This window comes from Pleuronectes platessa, chromosome 1 (genome assembly GCF_947347685.1).
Source record: "Pleuronectes platessa chromosome 1, fPlePla1.1, whole genome shotgun sequence".
NCBI lineage: Eukaryota > Metazoa > Chordata > Actinopteri > Pleuronectiformes > Pleuronectidae > Pleuronectes > Pleuronectes platessa.
The window spans coordinates 16,771,198-16,784,330 of record NC_070626.1 but is presented as its reverse complement, the minus strand read 5'-3'; the positions used below and the strand labels follow the sequence as shown (position 1 = coordinate 16,784,330).

Below are 13,133 nucleotides of genomic sequence, written 5' to 3'. Positions count from 1 at the left end.
TTTGTATTATAGTACTATCACATTCACTGGTCAAATATACAGTTATTTTTGCTATTGGTAGAACTTTATTACGAAGTTACTATAAAAACTATGCAGCAGCTTTGTTTTGTCTGAACACACCATAATCTACCAAATGATGATATAAAGTAAAGATCATTTGTTTATCTGACTTCTGTATGTAAAGCGTTGCTACTCATTTATGTAAAATATCTTCCATCTGTGACCAGTTGAACATACAAATAAAGTGGAAAATACAAATTTTCATCGCACCTGCTATTTTGGTACATCAAAAATATACTAGTGCAAGGGATGTATAAGCAGACAGGTAACATTATGATCCTGCACTCTCACATCGGCTATTGTACTGACGTATTTATTTTTATAAAAATACAAAACCATGTTAGACTTGGAAGAAATTGCTGGTCACCAAAGCTCCGGCTTGACAGTGCTGACAAAGAGCTGAAGCAGCTGCACGGCTCACTTCCTCCCCCACTAAAGTAGAACAAAGTACGACAGCTCTATTTTGAGCAACTTCCTGACACAAAGTGCATTTAGAACGATATTCACAAGAAAACCATGATCAATGTGTGAGAATAGAGAAAGCAATCATTTTGTGTCATTGACAACTATTTTTTCCCCCAACGTTTTCATACAATTGTGACCAAGGTAGGGGCAAAGCAAGTGTTGTTTTCTAAATTTAGTGAAAAAAGCAACAGTAAATACAAATAGAGATTCACGTCAAATCATCCATTATCAATAACAGTTTTTTTTTTTTTTATTCCCTTTGGACCGTGCTGCTTCACTTGCTCAACGTTCAGGCGGTGAGAATCATTTAAATGCCGTGTAAATTCTTTTCACTGAAACAGGTAGCACCGACCTGAGTCTCGTAAGCCTCAGGAAGACACATGTTCACTAACAATCTGCACCCAAACAAAATATTCAAATGAACCTCATCAGTAGAGCACATCTATAGTTGGTCAGATATTACTGCCAAAAATGTACCAGGCTGTAAGACAGTGATATAAATACAAACAACCTCCAGATTAAATGATTGTGTTTGTTTAGTATAAAAAAAGTTGGAAGGTTTATGGTTAACACAATCTGCAGGGTAAAGTCAATCTTCCAGTACCATTTAATCAAGTCTTTAAGGTTAGGGTTTTTCTAGATTTAAAAAAAAAAAAAATTCAATTTCTTTTTACAGAGGTCTGGTGATTCATGCTAGTGGCATTTTTTTATTTTCAAACCAAAATCTCTTTTCATTTGCTTCTTCAATGCTGTTGAAACTCTGTACAAAACCCTGACACGGTAGTGAAAGAGCTGTGCTCTCCCTTGTGCTCTTGCTGACACTTTGAATAAGCGCTAGAAAAATATAGGAAATTACAGCTTTCAAGGCATTAAAGTTAATGCCTCATGCCTCAGTTAACCTCATAGAAATTAGTTAATGTATTTTGGGGTCAGACATACGCCGTCTACAAGTATAAGAGAGACGCGAGATGGCCCATTAGCATTGCCAGGCAGTAAAAAACACAACTAAACCAATTAGTGCAACGCATCAAGCTGACGCAGAAATGACATCCTGCGTACTATAGGATGTCCTCACAGAGTAATATCCCCTTGCACAGTAGAGAAAACAAGAGCCACTTGCCTTTCAAGATGAATATTGCCTACTTGCATGGATCTGTGCAAGACTGCAAGCAGAATTTTTTGATTCCTACTGTCCCACCTGTGTAGGCCTTTTCCTTCACATTCCGCTACCCCAAACAAACACGTTTATGATGTAGTGTACACTCCACAGTACTTGTATATAATAATCTTACATTCTAAAGCGACATCTATAGATGACTTGATAGATCTTGCAGCATATTATGTTATAATCTACTTGTGTGTGTAAATAGAGACTTGAAACCGAAAAGAAAAAGAAAAAAACACACACTGGGTCACAGTTATGTCTCTTCTGTAAGTAAAGCACGAGTGAAACATTAAAGATCCAGTTTTCACGGAGCACAAATAAGAAGGAAGTATATCCACTGTGTCAGATGGAAACTTTAATGAAACCTGCATAGACAGCCAGTGTGTGGGATTGTTCCTGGATTTGGATGAATACACCCTTTTCAATGGGCTCCATTTAGCACAAGTTAACTGTGGTTGTGGCGTGATCGTGTGCATTTACACTATATCATTACAGCAGTGGGTGACCACCTGGGGAGCAGCAGAATACAGGAATCCTGACTGTATGTATGGTGGATAAATATTGACTGTTAAGAGCTCATTACTTTCCAGTGTTCATTACTGGAAAAATAAAAGCAAGACATAATGACATAGAGTTAATGAGTCAGCTAAAGATATGACTTGGTTGAATCAATTCTGCTAGAGAGGGTACACCAGCTGGCAAGGTTGGAATTAAAACTATCTTCAGTCCAGTAGTAGGGATGGGCGATACAACGATGAAGATAATAATTGCAAAATAACTAGAAATATAAAGACATGGTCAATACGTCAATAGAACTCATTCCATCCATGTTTCGACAGACTACCCGAACAGCCAATGATAATGGATAATAGAGCGTAGGATTAGCAGCTGGCAGCAGCACACATGCTAATGACAAGAAGCCGAGAAGTGTGTACTGCAGATTGTGTCAAATTGTCGGTGTTTCCTGTTAATTATCTTGACAGCCCGCCATGTTCTGATTTGTCTCAATTCTTCTCATATTGACATCAGAGATCTCTAACTTGGTGTGCAACACAATTTGGAGCACCATTTTCTGTGTGCTCATTCGCGCTACCCTAACATTTTTAACTTTCACGCAGAGAGTCAGACGTCATAGTTTCAGCAGCAGTTTTGGCAAGCAATGCATTTCTTTCTCTCGCTTAAAATCTAGTCTTTCATTCTTTAGTCTGTGAACTGCACATGCACCCTATGTTATCAACATAGAATGATTTAACTGTAAACGTGTAAGGAGATGATAAATGCAAAAGGGCCTTCATTATATTTACTAAACATATTAAAGTATCTGTGCAAATAGAGTAAAAGGTACAGTGAACTGATTACTCTGGCCTCTTATACTACAGTTGATGCCATTTGAGGCTTGTTTTGCTACACAAAGCAGAACACTTCTCGCAAGACGCCAAAGGTAATCTATCCTGCCAGTTTTCCTTGTGCACATGCAAGACCAGCAGAAACAAAGGCATCCTCCTAACATATACCTAAAGTATTGTATCTACAGCCATGCCAGACCCCGCAGCCGGTAACAGTATACTTGCGTGTTAAATGGCTTTCTGCATTTCCTCTCCCAATCTTTCTTGACTGAATCAAATTTTGCACTGCAGGTGAGTCAGTCTGGCATTTGTCTGTCTTTCTCTCTCATAGTTGGTGTAAATTCTAATAATACTCACGACCAAATTTGCTTTATGCCCAACATACCCAGAATTTTCACAAAATTAAATGAATATATTTTCTCCTGTTCTTTTGAAGTCTTCCAAAACAATTTTTTCTCTCATAGGCAGCAACAATGACTGAACTCTGCTAATAAAAACACTGCAGGGTCAGATATTTTTCAGCATGTGGTATGAGGTCCTGAATGGGCAGGATGTTGTGCAGTATGGGAGACATTTCCTTGTTTTGCCAGAGGAAGGATATTTTTTAACCTGGCTGTGGTGGTTTGGACACAATGTTTTATATGAATTGAACTCAAACTTGCCATGTTAAAAACTCTTGTTTTCTACTCACCTATAGTACCGAGACTGGAGGTACGTGGAGCACACCGCTTTGGACACGTGACTTGCGGAGCCAAAATCGATCACCTTCACTCTGTAGGGTTGCCTCACTGGGTCCACCAGCATTATGTTCTCTGGCTTGAGGTCTGCATGAATTAGACCCATGCTCTTCAGCTTTTTAAGAGCTGTAGCTACCTGCTGTAACACAGGTCTGATCACTTTCAGGGACAGGGGGCTGAACTTATTCTGCTTCAGGAAATCATAAAGGTTCTGCTCGAGCATCTCAAACACCAGGCAGGTGTGACTGCGGTGCTGGAAGCATTCAAAGGCTCGCACCAGATTGTGCTCATCTGCATTCTCCCCACTCAGACGAGCAAGGATGCCGACTTCGATTTGACCCTGTCGTGCGTATGAAGGGTGGTTCTTCAGAATCTTCACAGCCACAACCTCCCCCGTGCCCCTTTTCCAGCACTTTACAACCTGGCCGAATGTGCCACGTCCCAAGAAATCCAGCACTTCGTAAGTATTCTTCATGGAACACAGGACTTCATGATGTACCACCTGATAGTCCCCATCTCCTCCTCCTGCTCCTCCCGCTGCACCAACACCTCCTTGGCCTGCAACCTGTTTGGAGGGGCCCCCTCCAGCCACCACACCTGCAGGCGCGGTCACGGCTGCGTTCCCCACATTCGTCGTTTGCAACATGGCGGGCAACATTGACAGTTCTTCCACAATCTGCATGGTGCTCCCTCGATTATCCAGTTCCTCACTTTTACGTTTCAGTCCACATCGCTGCGAGCTGTCAGCTGAGTTCAAACCTCCACAGTTCTCTTCTCTGTCACCCTCCTCCTCTCCACCTCCCTCGCCTCCTCCACTGCAGCCCTCTCCCCTTCCCCCTCCTGCTCCTGTGGCTCCACTGCTGCCCCCACTTGCTGCGTCTGCCTGCTGCTGCTGCTGCTGCTGCTGCTGCTGCTCCTGCTCCTGCTGCTGCCCCTTGCCTTGCAAGTTGACAACCCCTGCGTCCTGCCGCTGCCGAGCCGCAGCTGGACCTCCTCCTCTTTTACTGGGCTGCTGTCTTTGTACCCCACGCACCACCACTGTCTGCACCGGGTACTCGCGTCCTCCACGTATTTTCACACCCACTGCAAAGTCTCGGTTCACAAACAAGTGGGCTTGTTTTGTTGGGTGCACGATGCCAAGGTTTCTGCTGTTCAGATAAGTCTGCGGGTGTGCCCTCTCATGGTACACACAGCTGCTGGGCTCAACTTTGAGTTTCTTCACACTGCTAAAGGCACTTGTCTGGGTTTGATAAATGTGTGGTGGGTAGACCAAGACTTGTGAGGCCATACCTGCAGACAAAGAGAAACAAACCAACAGGTCATTAGTTTGGATGCTCAACAAAAACAAGACAGAACCATTTTAACGTGATGTACAAAGAATGGTGCATTTTAAAAGAACTATAATAACAACTGGAGGCCCATTAATAAATCAGTTATAATAATAATTTGGTCCGATATAAGCCTTTCACAGACGATATGCCGTCTATGCATGTGTACGCTAAAAAGCACCAATATAAAAACCTTTTTTGTAAAGAACAATGCAAAAAAATATACTTATTTATGTTTAAATTTTCGATGTTAATTTTCCTTATTTCAATGGTTGCACAAGTTTATGAGTGAACAGTAAAACAATCAATTAAGTTCTCATAAGGGTTTGTTGACATCCTGACATCTTAGGAATCATTGCCATTTTTCTTCTTTTAGATCTGCTGACATATAGTATCAAAATATTTTTTTTACTCCCTATATCCGTATCAGCCGCTGAAAATCCATGAGTCTAGATCTAGTTGATTTATTATACCCCAAATACTGACAGCACTGATCCATCATGTTGTGAATATAAACACGTGATGACTTCACTGATTGTGGTGCCACACTGACATCCGACCACCTGTCACCCAGGCATTTGTTTAATGTATCAGAGCAAGAGTGCATGTTATGGTGGAGTGCTCGAAAACACCTTCACCAATTCTGCCCTATACTCTGCAATCCCAACCACACCTCCACATAGCTGATGACTAACTTCTCAAAGGCTTGCCTGACCTTTTCCTGCCATTTCCATGCATCCTACTGCAGGTATCTAGGCAACCAATGAAGATGGAGAGAGAATAAAGAGACAGACAAAGAGAGAAAGAAAAATAACTAACAAAGTATCATTGGGCACAATTACTTAAGATATGGTTCTTTCTTCCCTCTTCTCCTATTACATGTGGATAAAACAACTCATGCTCAATCACTGTGTAGCAGAAAGGGAGCAGTGGAGTGGCATGAATTTCTTGATCATGCTCATCTTATAAGGCCATTTTGAAAATTCTCCTTACTGCACAAACCGTTTGTGTGCACCACTGGAGTCAATGACCTAATTTCATTCTGAGGCACATTTACTGAGATACAAGCAGCTGGTCCCCAAAGGTCCCATACTTTAATCAATAGTGATTTTGCAGACCCATGTTTGTCTGCATAAAACACTAATCAGACAAAACTTTTTCAGTGTTCTGTGTATAAACAAGATTTACTAGTACCACCGTCATTTTGATGTTCCTGTTTCTCCAATTCATTAAAAAAAATTCAGTTTCTAAAAGTTCATCAATAAGGACAAACGAGTGTGACGGGTGTAGTCTGTTGGTGGCTCTGTGGAGTCTCCTAAAATAAATACCCTTGATGGAAAACACACTTATTTTGTGATAACAGACGCTGTGAGCCACCCCCTGTGACTCTATTCTGAGCAGCAAGATAAGGTCAAACAATTACCTAGACAGCTCCCTGCAAAATCACAACCAGTGTTGTTCCTGTGCCAGCATGGCCACAGAGTACATGTGCTGTGTGTGCTGGGATTTCCTTTAATTGTTTAATTGGGACCGTTTCTAACACATCCTTCAGTTATGGTGTGTTGTCTGTAATTTAGAGGGCAACAGAGGCGTCCATTAGTCAATAGAGAACAAGTAGTGTAGAATGTGAGAATATCAGAATGACATACTTAATGGGATATTCAAAATAAAGTTGCTAAGTCAGACATCAGTGCACAGCCAGATGCACAGACAAACATATATACGTCTTATAAATGAAACGCACAACGTACTGAGTGTTTACTCTGCTTCCGAAATAGATCTGTTAAATGTCTGGTCTGGAGATATGGTCTGTCTTGTGCCAGAGTCCCAAAACAGAGGTAGGCTGCACTCTCACCAGATAATCAATTAGGACATCTAGAATTTAAATACAAAAATAGTGTTACACAACACCCAAATTCAATTTAGAACAAAACTAACTTGGGTATGAGTTTATTTCCCTGGCCAAAAAAATACAATCACCAAATAAAAGGTAAATACAAGTCTGACACAAAGATATGAAGTAGGCTGCCTTTGTTGCTTCGAAGCCAAACGCATGGCAGCTGCTACTATTATTACCATCTGGAGCCAGATACTGACTTGGTCAGCTCCTCCTGTAGTGTTGCATTACATTTTTCAAAGCTGCAAGACCTTTCCAGAAACCTTGAGCTGCTAAGTAATTGCTCACAGTTGAACCTTTGACCCTGGCCTACTCAAAATTAAATTGAGAAGAAAATAAACACTAGCCACCTGTCTGCAATGAACAAATGGTACTGACTGATGAACCAAAAGTGCCTTTAGGCAAAGAAATGATGGTGGTGAGAGGACAAACAGGTGTTGACAGTCACAGCATGTTATGAGTAGGGGACAAAAACAACAATTGAAGCACACTCTCCACCACAATTTCTTCCTAACAGGGCAAAACAAATACATGGTCTGATCTAATCTACAGCAGAATGTTATGTTTCCATTCAAATGTCACTGAAGACAATTTAAAAAAAACTTACAACATACAATACAAAAGTGTGTATGAGCATGTTTCCACAAACTACAAATGTTCCCCTTAATACTGGTCTTACTCAAGATCACTTAAATTGTGAATGAGGGAAAGACAGTAATGATCTGTTTGTTATAGGACCAACAACCCAAAACTGCACTACTGTGCTGTATACACACAGACCCATGCCACAGGTCAGTAAGTCAGTAAGGAGTTGTAGAAACTGTTCATGCCCATGTGGCTTGACTTCACAGTGAAACAGTGTGGCTGCTATTAGTTCAGCTTTCACTCTGGAATATGTGAGCTATAAATATGTGTCATCCTTCAGCATATTAAAACAGACACATTGAGCATTCACACTTAGTCAAAGGCCAGATGATCAAAGTGATAACATCACTTTGCATCATCAATTCTGTCAGTACATAAAGCTAACAGCATACAAAAAACAAATGCATAAAAATGTAGGGGTCCAAATATTAAATTAACAAAAGTCTTCTTTAAAAAAGACTGGTGATCATTAAGGAGTGGACGACTAACAGAATTTCCTCAAATATGCCAAAAAATCTGATCATTACCGGGAACGCAAGATTCAAGTAAAAATGAAAGCCAAGACTAATTCAACTCAGAATTGAGATCAATTGGTTTTCCAATTCTGATTAAGTGAGTCTTGACTGGATACAAGTCTTGCAATTTAACAACTGCTCACAGAAGTAGGTTGTCCAAAACAGAGACAATCTGCAGTGTCTGTGTCCTCAGAGTGGGAAAAGCCTCTGGACTTCAGTGTATAGACCCAGAGGGGGGTTGTTATACTTATGTCTGGAGCTCATCGTTTGGTTTACAGCTCAATGACTATGTGTTGCAAGTTGTCAGGTACTTCGGATGGCTCCACATTAAAGTTTTCAGTTGTTTGTTTTCTTTTCAGCTCCTGACACCTCTCACAAAACGCCTGAGGGAGTTTTGCAAACACCAATATTCTGTCATAGAAGTGACAGCAGACTCTTTTTTTCTTGCAGAGCAGGAAAATACATGCCGAGTTGCAAAGATAGCAATTCCTTCTTCCTATCCAAGTTGGCAGCAATCACATGCAGAGATGTTCTTAATTGACTCTTAAAAATTTAACTGACAGATCACTGTTTGCCATTAACTAACCTCTTTCTAACTTCGGTTGTAGGTGAGACTTTCGTTTATTGCAGTAAAAGGTCAAATGCTGAGATAAGATTTTTTTTGTATTTTAGACTTTTTTGTAAATGAATATGGTCAGAAGGATCCCCCTAAAAATCTACATCTACTCCTTGTTGGATTAGCCCCTGTAAAAAGCGTATTTACTGTGCAGTTGACTATTATTCTGAGGGGATTCTGACTGAACAAAGATTGTCTCTTATTGGCCACAATAATAATGGGATCAGAGGCTAAAAATATATGTAGGTAAAGTTTCACTATAAGGAAAATGTGTCAATATACGTGTTAATTACTTATCAGCCACAGAGAACCATAAAAATAGACTTGACACCAAAGACACAATCACTCCACATTTTCCTCTTAGAAATAAAATAATCTGTTTTCCATTCAAAGCTATTAATCTATCAGATCTATCGCACATGTATCAACAGCTGTCACCAAGTAGCACACTGTGAAATGCTATATGTCCAGACATATTGATCAGCAGTTGTGATGACACAAGCTTACATTTCTCACTAAAAAGCACATGAGCACGGCAGCAGAGTGGGACGTTTTACTTGAAAAACTGAAAAACAGATTTTTTCCTCACCAGTAGCTGAACTAAAGCATCTGATGTGTCTTTAAAACCCATGGCTATGACAGAATGACTGAATGCTGGAACAAATTCTTGGGGGGGACATTTTACACTCATGATTTTGTGATTGATGCAAATTATGGCACAACATCATCTTTTCTTCACAATCTAAACTCTCAATCATTCTGTTTTGTTCCCTGAGTCATGTCTGTGTGAACACCTCAGGATGACATTACCAGGAACCCAGTCTTTAGGCTGGCCAGTCTGGCCACAATGCAAGACAGATAACCAGCTGCCCCAAGTGCAGCAAATCTGTGCAGCAGGACATCACATGACAGCACATTCCACCAAAGTTCTGTTGCCTCCACACCTCAGTTAACATCCAGCACTGCCCTGCTTGTACCCATCACTGTATGGGAAAACACGTTTTAAACATTTATTTACTGGCCTTGTTGTGCCGAGTCTCTTGTATTACAGTTATCGTTATAACTTGGAACCTTGCTCATGTGGCCTTGCTACTGATAAGCTGAGGAATGTGACATACAGCGGAACCGAGTAGCAAAGGGGAAACCACAAAAACATTGCACTTGTGTATTTATGGGTAAAACGTTTTCTCAAATGATGACTGGCAGCAGATTCCATACCATCAATGTTTCAGAAACCTGAACACCAACTCATCTCTACTCACAAGAATGTATGTATTTATGTATGCATGCATGTATGTATATATGTAAACATATATATATATATATATATATATATATATTACGTCATTTGGACTAAGACAACCAATGCAGTACACTCTATTATCCTTGTGTTCCAGGCAAAGAAATAACAGGTAAAGATGACAGGTAGTACTAGTTGGTCCAGTAATCAACTACAACTCTTGAAAAAGAGGCAAACCGAGCTGCCATGACAGCTACGTAAATCAACCCAGTCAAAACTTTCATTCTGTGACTGATGTGCCTCATATTTTTTGCCTAAGCTGAAAAATTCCCCAACCCCCACGTTGTGGTACATCTTTGTGACTGGAGTACAACAATCATACAGGACCCACATACATGCTGGGGAAAGTACACGACTTTAGAAAAGGTACTTGTCCACCATCTGAAGCTAAGATTTCTCTTTCTGGTTTCACAATTATTAAAACGTGTGTGTTTGTGTGAACAGGAAGTCAAAGTGGTAGTTCCCTGTCATAAATAGCAGGTACTGCAGACTCCGTTGTGCCTACAATTATAAACTGGCTACGTCTGTTTTGCTAGTGGGTGATGTTGATGTCCAAACCCTTGCATTGAAGCTCAACTAATAACTCTATTTCTTCTTTTCAACTTGGTTATGAGTCACATGAAAGTGCTCGTTATGCATAAACATACACTGTTGTTAAACATGATTTGCTAATATATTTCAAATAGGGAGTTTAATATTTGGACTTTACCCTCAGCTTCTTCAGAGTTGAGCATAAATAGGAAGAACAAGGCAGAGAAGTGCTAAACAATAAGAGTGGTATAATAAAGTCAACATCTTGTCTATAAGCCATAAAAACAACAGGTACTGCAGACTATGTTGCCTACAATTATGCATGGACTACTTCTGTTTTGCTGGTGGGTGGGGATAATGTCCAAACCCTCCCATTGGAGCTCAACTATTAACTCTATACATCCTTTTCAGCATGAAACCACCACCTTCATGGGTGGTCATGGATCAAGTAAATGAATACAGCCATGTTAGCCTTGATTAACTTTACTAGAGCTCTAAATGTATTACCATTGTTATTCAGCAACTGGTGTGAGGTGGCAGGTATAAGAGAGAGATTATGGTTTCACATTACGATATGAAATTATATTTTTATGAAGGCATATTTTAAAGCTGCATTGTGACAAAATATTTATCAATATTAACAGTTACTTACAACACTGATCAACATTTAGCCGAAAATAAATGCTACGTTTTTCACCCTGAAAAATGTTTGCTATCACCAAAGCAAACACGGGTTAAGGATCTGCTGAGCCCCTTAAGTGACATGACAGTTTCAAACAGGTGTTAAGGACACATTGTATTGTGCCCTTCCTCCTAGTTCGGATCTTGACGTATATTTTATTCTTTCTATAATGTTTTTTTCCCACTTGTTTAAAATATTCTCTAACCTGTGCTCTATTGCAGTGTGATCTTCAAATTGCCTTTTTTTATGTTTCTTGTTGTCTGCTTTCTAACTGTCCCCCTTTCATTTTCTTTTTTAACTTGTGAAGCACCTTGGAACTGTGTTTTAAACGGCGAAGCATAAATACGTTTCTAAAGTACATGTTGTACATTTATCCATTATTCAAGGTTATCGTCACATGAGACGCCTCCCAATTTTGTACAATGGGTGATGATGTGAATTCTAAAAGGTCCGTTAAGTTTTTGCAAGCTGTGATTATGGTTCATCGATGTTTGAGCCGAGCGTTATCTAACATATGTGATGGATTAGAACAGCACTCACGAGTTCAGCCAGTCGCTCCGTGTTGTCCGTGTGTGCGAATGGCCTCTTATGACACAGGGTGTTCTCATGATTTAAACATGTTCAAACACACGTCGACAGGTCGCCGTGACAACACCTACCTAACAAACACGCGTGTTAATGATTAGCACCAACGTCATCGCCGCTGCTGTTGCCCACGATGATCGAAGAACGAGTCGATTACTTCAGCTGCGTGTCGTCACAGTTAGCTGAATACAGAGGCTACTGCTGACACCCGAATATAGCCCGGAGCTCGCTAGCTAAGTTTGTGGCTAAGTTATGACTTTGTATTACGTCACGTTTAAACTATCGTGTCAAAGCTTTGGCCGAACACGCACGAGGCCATTGACAGACAGGCCCCCACCGTTGAACACTCACCTTCACATAGAGTCACTATAAATATCATCCAGGGCTTCTCTGAACATGTTATGGACTTATAAATCCACACCATGCACAGTTCGCCTGCACTGCTGCCATCTTGTCCTGGACGACAGGAAGGGAGAGCTCGCTCTCGGCAACGCCACCATCTCCCACATTCTTAAACACTAAATAACTCCGACATGCGACCGTCTCGAAGCACCGCGTCGGGCCCAGGTCGTAGCTACGCACTTCAAATCCGTCTCCTTGCTCTCAGGGCGCCGCTGCCCATTTCCGAGAGGGTGTCCGGACCCCGTCTAGACGCGAGGTTCTGCGGCCCTGCCACACTCCGACATGTCCCTTTTTCTACAGAGACTCTGCGTGCGAATGTTTGTGAACTGACGGCATCGGCCAGACCCAAGGAGTCGAGCACCGAGCACATGCAACCGCAAGGATTCAGGATCCACAGTGGCACGTACACTCATACGTGCATGTGCAGCCTGCACAAGATTATATATGAAGTTTTCACAATATTAACTTATGTTTATATTTACTCACTCAACTATTTCTTTTACATATTTCTATTTCAATAAAGAAAGAAAGAAATATTTACATTGTGAATGGAATTGAAAATGAATGAAATGTACATTTCACTTGTGAATGAAACACATTCATGTTGTAGATTTACTCACCTGAAGCTGATGGTGAAAAAAACTATATCCACTGGAAGTTGTTCTTTTGACTCTAGATATAGCTTAAGTCAATTCAAGTTAATGAGACAATTGTGAATTATTATTTTACATGCATATACAGTACATGATAGGAAGTAGATTATATAGACATTCCACATATATAGATGGTAAAACATAATTAAACTCTTTAACCATACAAATGTAGATTTTTTTCTAATATGATCAACACTTTGATTTTC

The 13,133-nt window shown here is 40.5% G+C and overlaps 1 protein-coding gene across 3 annotated transcripts in view; it reads right to left on the bottom strand.

The window, feature by feature from the left end:
- The window catches only part of hipk3b (homeodomain interacting protein kinase 3b), a 37,511-nt gene extending 24,922 nt beyond the window's left edge, over positions 1-12,589 (bottom strand). Inside the window, exons 1-2 of one of the 3 annotated variants that reach the window (XM_053421007.1) lie at positions 12,224-12,589; positions 3,728-5,063 (exon numbers count right to left, since the gene is read on the bottom strand). In XM_053421007.1, coding sequence (XP_053276982.1) covers positions 3,728-5,063; positions 12,224-12,296 — 1,409 coding nt within the window. In that variant the 5' untranslated portion in view covers positions 12,297-12,589. Of the gene's footprint in view, positions 1-3,727; positions 5,064-11,827; positions 12,067-12,223 lie in introns of those variants that run through there. The other 2 variants (XM_053421144.1, XM_053421074.1) reach the window with 2 other exon arrangements.
- Between the last annotated feature and the right edge of the window lie 544 nt (positions 12,590-13,133).